Source organism: Peromyscus eremicus, chromosome 12 (assembly GCF_949786415.1).
Source record: "Peromyscus eremicus chromosome 12, PerEre_H2_v1, whole genome shotgun sequence".
NCBI classification, from domain to species: domain Eukaryota; kingdom Metazoa; phylum Chordata; class Mammalia; order Rodentia; family Cricetidae; genus Peromyscus; species Peromyscus eremicus.
This window is the reverse complement of record NC_081428.1, coordinates 49,248,043-49,258,219: the sequence shown is the minus strand read 5'-3', so window position 1 is coordinate 49,258,219 and position 10,177 is coordinate 49,248,043. Positions and strand designations below refer to the sequence as shown.

The window sequence follows — 10,177 nt, the reverse complement described above, 5'->3', positions numbered from 1 at the left end:
TTAGTTTTCATTGTCCACATGACCTGAAATAGAATCACCGGGGAAAACAGTCTCAATGAGGGTTTGACTTGGTTAGCTTGCCTGTGTGTCTGGGGGTGGGGAGCAGCTGGCAGGGGGGAGATGCTGGATTGATTGCCTTAATCAATGTGAGAGGGCTCAGTCTGAAAGTGGGCAGTGCCATTCCCCAGTCTGGAGCTCTGGATTCTACAAGAGTAGAGAAAATAAGTGTGAATATGTTCATTCCCCTCTGCTCTTGACGGTGGCTCTGATGTGACTAGAAACTGGAAGTTCCTGCTGCCCTGAGCTCCCTGCAGTCATGAACTGGAACCTGAAATCGGGTTTTATCCCAGCCACAGAAGTGAAACTAGGCCAGTCACTAATTTCCAAAAACCAAAATGGCTTTGAACATTTGTGTTTTTGTATATGGTTTTATTGAGTCTGAGTATAAAAATCTTAGGCCAAATTGGGATCGCCGTCAATTCTGAATAGAGAAACTTTACTCTCTGTATGCCTGCACAAATGCACACAGGTATATATGTAGACATGCATGCATGCTAAATACTCTTCAAAAGGCTCACTTACTTGCAAAATAATTCATATTTTATTTGCAAAGTAAATGGATGCTCATTTATTTTGGTACGATCAGTGATAAATATGCTGGAGCCTTTTGGATAGTGAAGGCATTTTGACATTTGGCACTTCTTTGTGATGTAACTGCAACAATACCTAAAATTTGAGCACCTCCAACCACCTTCAGTGTGCCAGGAGAAACTGACAAGGAACGTGGTGTTGGGTGGCTGGCTTAGGTGGTACTCACATCGGCCCTGGTGGACACTACATGGAGAGAGGCTGCTCTTCTGCAGTGGGTTTTTCAGTAACCATGGTTGATTCTTTCCTACGGTGCCTTCTCACTACTCTGTCTGCTTATGAGTTGTAAGTTCCAGAGCAAGAGAGTGGTTTGAGGAAGAGTGAATGGATAAATGATTGGACACAATGCAAGGCACCAACACTGCCAAACCAGGCCAACTGTCCTAGTCTGTTCACTTGCTCATCATTCCAAGTCCCGCTTCTTGGCTTTCTCCACTTACCGTAGAGCAAGAGAGATTCCGGATCAAGCCCGAGACTCTCACAACTGGATATATTCTTATCATGAAGGTTCTGTCTCATAATGCCAAGCACCAGCTCTTCACTCATCATGTACTCCATGAAGCCATCATCTTCAACTGGAACTCCGAACTGCAAGTGATAGGTTACCGTGGCGTTTTCAACACTGGAAGCCAAACCGGTAAAACAGACAGACAGACATTATAATGAATAAATGGAATCACAGTGAGGCTGAGGCTCAGAAACCACTTTTAGCATTAACACTTCATTAGCTCCACATCTTCCCGTAACCAGCTTCCGAGGGTACACTAGCCTAGGAGAATGCTCTGCCTAGAGCCCTCCTCCTCCGGCCATCACACAACCACCACCAACTGCTCACACTTTAGGGGTCCACTGAGAGTGGCCTTTGGAAGGGCAGGACACAGCCCAGCTATCATAAACAAAGACTGAGAGTTGGCATAGCACCCATACAACACCAGCCTTTCATGCTGCAGGGCAAGGAGGGAGGCTGACCTTTCTCCCCTTCCTCTATCCCTATTCCCCTGTTCTCAGTGCTGCCACCATGTGGACACAACAGAGCTAGTCAGTTTAATGAGTTCTTTAATGTTTATTTATTCTTTCGTAAGTTTTCGCACAGACACACACACACACACACACACACACACACACACACACACACACACTTTGATCATATGCTTTCCCAAGTTTAACCAGTTAACCTATAAAAATGATTATGGTCTGACCCAAGGCTCATTACCCTGAGCTAGCTCCAGACCTCTTGATCTCCCAGAAAATGCCCTGTGCACCAGCAGTGAGACATACCTCCTGTGTTTGGGGGGTGGGGTGGGGATGCTTCCCATGTCCACTTCCAGAGTCCTCTAAGTCATGATGACCAAATTTATCTTTTAGTAATGAGGCCTAAGGAATTTTCAACCCTGAGGAGGCCCTAACCCTTTCATCTTTCAGGATACATTTTTTTTTCCAATTTTTTTATAGTGAAAGTAATTATAGTTCTATCCTTAATTAGTAGCTTGAGCTGCCCTTTAGACACTACCTCACAGTTATTCTATTTCTATGGTCAAAGTGACCCAGATTAGGCTCAGCAATAAAAAAAAAATTAACAAGCAGTCACATCAGAGAGATTCTTCCAGGCGGAGTTTTATAGATGCTTCAGTCTCTTAATCAGGCCACTGCCCTTCTAAGGATAGGCAAAGAGCGCCCTCTTGAGGCCAGACATCACATAGGCTAATGACTGTACATTTTATTTTATTTTTTTTTTTAATTTTTATTTTGCAATACAATTCAGTTCTACATATCAGCCACAGATTCCCTTGTTCTCCCCCCTCCCGCCCCCCTCACCTTCCCCCCAGCCCGCCCCCCATTCCAATCTCCTCCAGGGCAAAGCCTTCCCCACAGACTGAGATCAACCTGGTGGACTCAGTCCAGGTAGGTCCAGTCCCCTCCTCCCAGGCTGAGCCAAGCGACCCTGCATAGGCCCCAGGTTTCAAACAGCCGACTCATGCAATGAGCACAGGACCCGGTGCCACTGCCTGGATGCCTCCCAAACAGATCAGGCCAATCAACTGTCTCACCCACTCAGAGGGCCTGATCCAGTTGGTGACCCCTCAGCCATTGGTTCATATTTCATGTGTTTCCGTTTGTTTGGCTATTTGTCTCTGTGCTTTATCCGACCTTGGTCTCAACAATTCTCTCTCATATAAACCCTCCAGGATACTAGATGTGGGACTGTACATTTTAAAATGCAGGGGATGACTCAGTTTGTTAACTTTCCCAAACAGCAAAGAAGTGTGCCAAGCTCTGTGAACCAAATAAATAATGAAGTTTAGACTCTAACAAAGCCCAGGTACCAGTATTCCACTAAAGGTGGGCTTAAAAGCTCATTTTCTGACTCCATTCCAGCTACCTGAGGTTGTGGGTGTCCTTAATTATCCCTGAGCGGTGTGATTTATCACTAAGGAGGATGGCCAGGAGGACAAGAAGCAACCCTTCATGCTCACTGCTAAAGATCTGGGCTAGCTAATGAAAGGGGCCTGAGGTAGACTTTCAGAAGATCAAGTTGGAAGCAAGTAAGAGTATCAAGCTACCCGACCCAGTCTTCGAACTCCATCCCTGTCCTCCTGCCTCCCCAATCCCAACTCCCCAGGTGGATTTACAAAGGGCAGAAATTTGAGAGATGTTTTTCTGTGGGCTTTCCCACAGCTGCCCACCACTGCAGTGGGTCCAGCAACTGATACAGCAAACAGTACTTTCAGGTTTCTCCTGAGCCAATCCTGGTCCAAGGTCAAGAACTCTCTGTAGACACAAATGCATGAGCCAGGGACAAGGGTATCTTTTCCCACATGCAAGGGCAATCTTTTAGATGTGGTGTTCTTTGTTTCTCAGGTCAATATTTTCAAAACGTTAAGTAAGCTTTTAAAATACAACAAAAATGTGGGCTGGGGTATGGCTTGGTTGGTGGATTGTTTGCGTAGCATGTATGAAACCCTTTAAACCCCAGTACTACATAAAACCTGGCGTCATGACACATTCCTGTCATCCCAGCATGCAGAGGCAGGAGACTCTAAAGCTTAAGGTCAACCTTAGTTACATGAGTTTGAGGTCAGCTGGACTACATCAGACCCTTTCTCAAAAAAAAAAAAAAAGGGGAGGGAGGGGTTATACCAGGCAGTGGTAGCACACACTTTTAATCCCAGCACTTGGGAGACAGAGGCAGGTGGATCTCTGGTTTCAAGTTCAATCTGGTCTACAGAGCAAGTTCCAGGACAGCCAAGGCTACACAGAGAGAAACCCTATCTAGAAAAAAATATATATTTATTTATTTATTGTAGAATTTCTTTATCAGAAATACTAAAGTCCTTGGATTTTTCTTTCAAAAAAACTTTTTTTAAGATCTGTGTGTGTGTGTACATGGGTGCATGTGTGCATGCATGTGTGTGTGTGTGTGTGTGTGTGTGTGGTGTGTGTGTGTATGTGTGGTGTGTGTGTGTGTGTGTGTGTGTGTGTGTGTGTGTGTGTGTGTATCCATAGGGATGTTAGATCCCCTGGAACTGGAGTCAGGTGGTTGTGAGCTACCAAACATGGGTGCTGGGAACTGAACTCAGGTTCCCTGGAAGAGCAGAAAGTGCTCTCAACAGCTGAGCCATCTCTTCAGCCCCCAAATAACTTGTAAAAACAAATTCTGTAGGGGTTTGGGGATTTAGCTCAGTAATAGAGTGCTTGCCTAGCAAGCAAGCTTAAGGCCCTGAGTTTAGGCCTCAGCTGGGAGTGGGGGGTGGAGAGTTCTCTAATATTACATCTTGGCCTGATTTCTAGAGCTGTTTTGCTCAGTTTTCTGGTGTGTTTCCACAGTGTCTACTAACCCCAGATCCTTAATATCCATAGTATAAGGACAGCCTCTTAGAAAGACCCAAAGGCTCTGGGGTGGGGGAATTATCCTCCCTCAGAAAGTTGGGTCAATCAAAGCATGTGAAGTCTGGCTGTGCACTTCTTCCTTTCCTACTTCCATTTTTGTGCTGGTGATCTACGATGAAAGGCAGCAGGGTCAGAATTGGGCAGCATGTGCCTACAGAGACTTATGGAGAAGAAGGACAGTGGCCCCAGACTTCAGATCCTTTCTAGTCCTACCCCATCAGGTCAGCATTGGTGTCATGGGCTCCCATCAGTTCTACTGACACTCTGGCTTGAGTAGGGGTGTCTCAACACATAACATGGACTTGGGTGGCTACCTCCCAGTGACACCTGAGGACCAATGGACAATAAGGCTTTGTCACGGAAATCTTGTTTAAAATACTTCCAGTCATGTCTGTGATACAAAATGATAATTAATTAAATGACTACACACACACACACACACACACACACACACACACACTTTGGTCTATATCCTCAAACTATTAAAAAATACATGGAATTAAAAAGAAAAAAGTATGTGTATAGACACATACACTGTATATAGTAAATATGTTCACAGGAAAAAACCAAGGCAAACAGTGAGGGATGTTAATTTTGTAGGGGTGAGAGTAATTAGTCATCAGTGGTAGCACATAAAGGAGGCAGAAGATAGATGTAGCTGACAGGTGTGTCTGTATATTCTTAATATTACGTGAGGAGAATATAGTCCTAAATCACTTTTGTGCCATATAGATCATGTCACTTCCAGTACATCACTCTCTGAGATTTATGTCTATTTCTGCCTTTAATTTATTTGCGTATCTTTTGTTAAACAAGAATGTTTCCCTTGGACAGACTTTTCTTCTCTGTGTGTGGCCTTAGTTGAATCACATAGTTAGTCTGTGATTTCCCTTTTTTCTGCATTGTGAGATACCAACTGAGCCAGGCAGTTTCCAGAAACCATCCCAGCATGACACTGTGATTCTATTATCCGCCCCTTTCCTGCACCAAGGCTCAAGGAAATCATTGTGGGGAAATAATGATGGGTTGGGAAGGTGGGTGGGTATTCTTCTGAGAAAGATAGTAAAGTTCTGTGCTCTTACCTGAAGTCCACGATGTCAGCAGAAGTGAAATAACGGCTCAGAGATGGGGACTCTTTATACGTGTCCGTGAGCTAAACACACAGCAAGAAAAAAAAAAACATACAAGTCACTTGTGACCATCTTACACATCACCTACAAAAGCATACGACTACAGAACAAAGAGGAATTCACTGCTAGGAATTCACTTGTCTGGGAGCTCTGGACTAAGAGGTGTAAGCTGACCACAGATCAAAGCTCAAGTTAACACTCAGTGAGTTCTCAATGTTCTAACTAGTAGAGTCTCATTGAGAGCCAGGCACATGCCTATAATCCCAGCATTTGGAAAGCTGAGGAAGCCAGACTGCCCAGGAGTTCAAGGTAAGCCTGGTCTTCATAGTGAGTTCTAGGTCAGCCAGGGCTACATAATGAGACTGTCAAGAAAAAAAAAAATCAAAATGGTTCATTGCTAAGGTCCAAGTGACTGGCTGGGAGTTCTCAGCATCGTTTATGAGTTGAGCTGGCACCTGGTATCCTTAGTGGTACTATGGTCAACGATCCTTAGCAGAAGCTCACAGAAGCACCACTAAACACTGGGGGCGGTGGGGCCAGGGGAAGGGATCAATTCAGCACAAGCCACCCAGCATCAGGGACATCACTGTTCATGGGCTTCTTTCTCCCTTCTGCAGAACTTCATTGTTAGGTGAAATAGCTATCCTGAGTGTCAGGTCCAATACTTGCCCAGGCAAGGCAACAAAATGATGAAGTTCCAAAGATATGGAGGCTTTGCAGTAAAAGTTACATGCATCCTAAAACGTGACAACACCCATGTTTCCACCACCTACTCTTCATGCCTTCACATTTTGCTATGCAGTAGCTCCATAGTCTGTGACAGAGTTATTTTCTGATAAAACAAATTCAGATTGAAATTATCGAAAGTCAAAAGTATACAAATGAGGGGGCAAGGATAGGTAGAGGCCGCAAAACCAAAGGGCAAATGAGATTGGGCAAATGAATCTTTAAGAGAGAGGGCAGGGAGACTAATAGAACCCATGTGCTATGAAAGAGGAAGAGGGAATTCCTAGGGCAGATGAGTATAGCAAGGATAGGGCCTAGGAGACAGGGGAGAGGAGCCGACAGGAGAAACAGACAAAACTGTGGGTGTATGAAAATACCATAAGGAAACCTGTTACTTGGTATGCAAATTAAAAATGATAGAAATGCATTTAATACATCTAACATACTCAACATTGTGGCTTAGCCTGGTCTACTTTCAACATGCCCCCAAACACTTTCTTTTATTATCCTATAATTGGGCAGACCAATCTAACACAAGCCTGTTTTATAGTAAGGTGCTGTACTCATGCAAATTGTCTAAATATTGTCATTAAAGCCAAAACCAGAAAAGCTGTATATGTGTTCTTTTACACCACCAAAAGTCTTGAAACCGTAAGTTAAGAATTGAGGACATTCTTTCTCCCTTCCAGGGTACTAACCATCATCCTGACATTGGTATCTAGCTTTTCTTCTATGTTTCGGAATCACTACTTCTTTATAGAATCATAACAACATGTGATTTATATTTTTATTCAAATAAAATGTATTCTATACAATCTTCTAAGAGCTGCTTTTTTTGTTTGTGTTTGTTTTTTGTTTTTTTTTCTTTAGATACATTCTCAATATCTTACTCAAGCTGGTCTCAAACTCCTGACTCTGTATCTTCCTGCCTCAGATTCCCAAGTAGCTAAGACCACAGATGTGTATCATTGTGAGCAATTTAAGATTTGCTTTTTTTAACTGAAAATTACATTTGAGATTTATGCCTAAGAAACATCTCAGTGAAGGCCCTTCAGTCCATCTCCCACATAACTGCATTAAGTCATTACCCCAGCTCATCCATTTCCCCACTGATGACCATATGACTTCCTTCTATGTTGTCTCTGTCATAAACTGTGCTGATGCAATCATCCCCAGACATCTCTGTGCACCTCTTTATTCACGTGAGAATCTCCCCGAAGTATACAGCCAGAAATGGAATTATTGGTCCAAAAGCAGTTGCATCTTCAACTCAACTCATTCTTGCTGAATGTCCCCCATTTTCTCTCCTTCTTGCACTCATACCCATTCAGTTCCCCATATTCTTACTAGACTTAAAACCTTTTTCCAATCTGGGGGATGTAGGATCATGTCTCACATTGTGTACTGCCTTTCCTACTAGAGGGGGAGCACCTTTCCATGTGTTCAACTCTTTAGGACCTCTTACCTCTGAATCATCTGTTATTTCATTTTTTTAACTTTTTCCTATCTATTTGGAGTGATTGGTTTTATTTTCAAACAGTAGTTGTTGGTATTATATGACATCATCTTTTTCCGATCTTTAAAAATTATTTTTATTTCTCTGCATTTTGTCTGCATATCTGTACATGTACTGCACATGTACTTGGTGCCTATGGTGGCAGGAGAAGGAATTGGATTCCCTGGAACTAGAATTACAGATTTTGTGTGTAAGCAGAATTTTCTGTCTTGCCAGCAACTTCCAAATACCCAGCAGCTGCTTCCCAAATTACCACACAGAGGCTTCTATTAATTATAAATGCTTGGCCAATAGCTCAGGCTTATTACTAATTAGCTCTTACACTTAAATTAGCCCATAATTCTTATCTATGTTTAGCCATGTGAATACTGGAAACCAAACCTGTGTCCTCTGCAAAAGCAAAAAGTGTTCTTAATAGCTGAGCCATCTCCTAGTCTGATTTTCTAGGCATTGATTAGTCCTTCCATCAAGTTTCAGAGATACAAACACTAACTGCTTTGTAAGGGAACACATGGCTGATGGAATTTACACTATGTTCCTTCCGCATTTACATTGGAAAGTTAAAACCTTTTTTTCCAACACACTAGTTCTAGAGTAAGTCAGGACTGGGATCTGGCACCACTCTCAGCATGGGAAGAGCTCTGGCATTAGTAACAGCTACATCAAAAGCAAGGCTGGATCCACTCCTACCCAGCCAGCAGCCTCCACCCAGACACTGCTCTGGGCCTCTCACTTTACTGGTGGTTACCTTGAGATGAGCTAGCCATTCCCAGGTATACCAGAAAGGCTTGGTGAGCCATGAATTTATAAAATAGTAAGCACTGTTAAATACAACACCTAATAGAACCTTATGACGGTGCACACCTTCCTTCCTACCTAATCTCAAGAAGGCTGCACAACCAAGCACTCCCACCTAACTCTATGGAAACTCAGTGATACCAGAGAAGATCAAGCAATGGTGGGACGTGTCTTCCACTGAATTATCAGGAAAGGAAAAAAACATAATGTAATAAGAGCTTTGTGGCCGGGGGCAAGCAGGGAGAAAGAAATCATCTCAGTTCTTGAACTCTAGTATGAAGAAGATGGATGATGGACAAGAGGGGACATTCAGGTTCTGGAAGGCAACTTTCACTGCTCAGCATGAAGGGAAGGTGGTAGCAGGTGGATAATGCTGCAAAGGATGTTTTCCCAGCACTAAAAACACTGATAATAAATAATAACCATATGCCTCCCTTCTTGTAGATTGTGCCAATCATTCTTTGTAAAAACTTATGTGTGTGTTTAATATATTTGTGTGTGTATATATATATACCTGTTATACCAGAAGTCCTCTTTCCCTGTTGGTCTCCACCACACCTTTTAAGCTAGTCTCCCTCCCTGAATCCAGAGCTCATCAAATAGCTAGACTAGGTGGCCAGCAAGCTCTAGGGACCTTCCAGTCTCCCATTCCCGACTCTCTCAACACCCATAGGATTATAGATTCAGGCATCCACGCCTGACTGCTTCACATGGGTTTTGGGGATCCAAACTCAGGTCTTCATGCTTCCACAGCCATCTCCCCAACACCTACCATTATTCCCAACCTGCTCTTTCCCCACACTCCTTCCTAAGTCCATCCTAGGATCTAGAACTCTGTTTGCACATAGCAGACTCTCAGCAAAATGGTCGAAGCTAAAATTGCAAATTAAAAGATGGAATTCATGGCTGGTGCACAGTTAGTGCACACTCTAAGGGTCTTTTTGTTGTTGGATTTGGGACATATCAGCATTTCCTAAGAGATCTCTCGATAACTTCAGTAACACCCTTGATGGCAATGTTCAAAATCTCACTGATAATCTCGTTCACAGAGATTGCACTCTTGGCTTTAACTGACTCATTCCTCAGAATGACAGAAATGCTGCCTACTAAATAATCAAGGAGGGATCATTGCCCTGGCTGGCACTTCTCATTGCACACATAGCTATACTGGTATTACAAAAATTCAGTTATAAAAATTAACAAAAACACTACTTGGTGAGATAGAGATATCTCATGCTTTGGTCTACTTGATTTTGCATTGGGTTCATAGGACTCCTAGTCACAGAGCATATTCCAAGCTCTAGACACTGTCCACTTGATAGTTCTAATAGCAAAGTTTATGGTGTACAACATCCTCTGAAAATTGTTTTTGTTCCTACAATCCTTCCTCCCCCTCCTCAGCGGGATTCCCGAGTTCTGCCTAATGCTTGAGTATGAGTCTCTGCATCTGCTCCCATCAGTTGCCAGATGA

General features: G+C 43.2%; 1 protein-coding gene across 1 annotated transcript in view; it reads right to left on the bottom strand.

Annotated features, from left to right (window-relative positions):
• C12H3orf52 (chromosome 12 C3orf52 homolog) overlaps positions 1-10,177 on the bottom strand; it is a 31,391-nt gene continuing 21,214 nt past the window's right edge. The window contains exons 4-6 of the mRNA XM_059277008.1: positions 5,619-5,689; positions 1,089-1,270; positions 1-23 (exon numbers count right to left, since the gene is read on the bottom strand). Coding sequence (XP_059132991.1) covers positions 1-23; positions 1,089-1,270; positions 5,619-5,689 — 276 coding nt within the window. The remainder of the gene's footprint in view (positions 24-1,088; positions 1,271-5,618; positions 5,690-10,177) is intronic.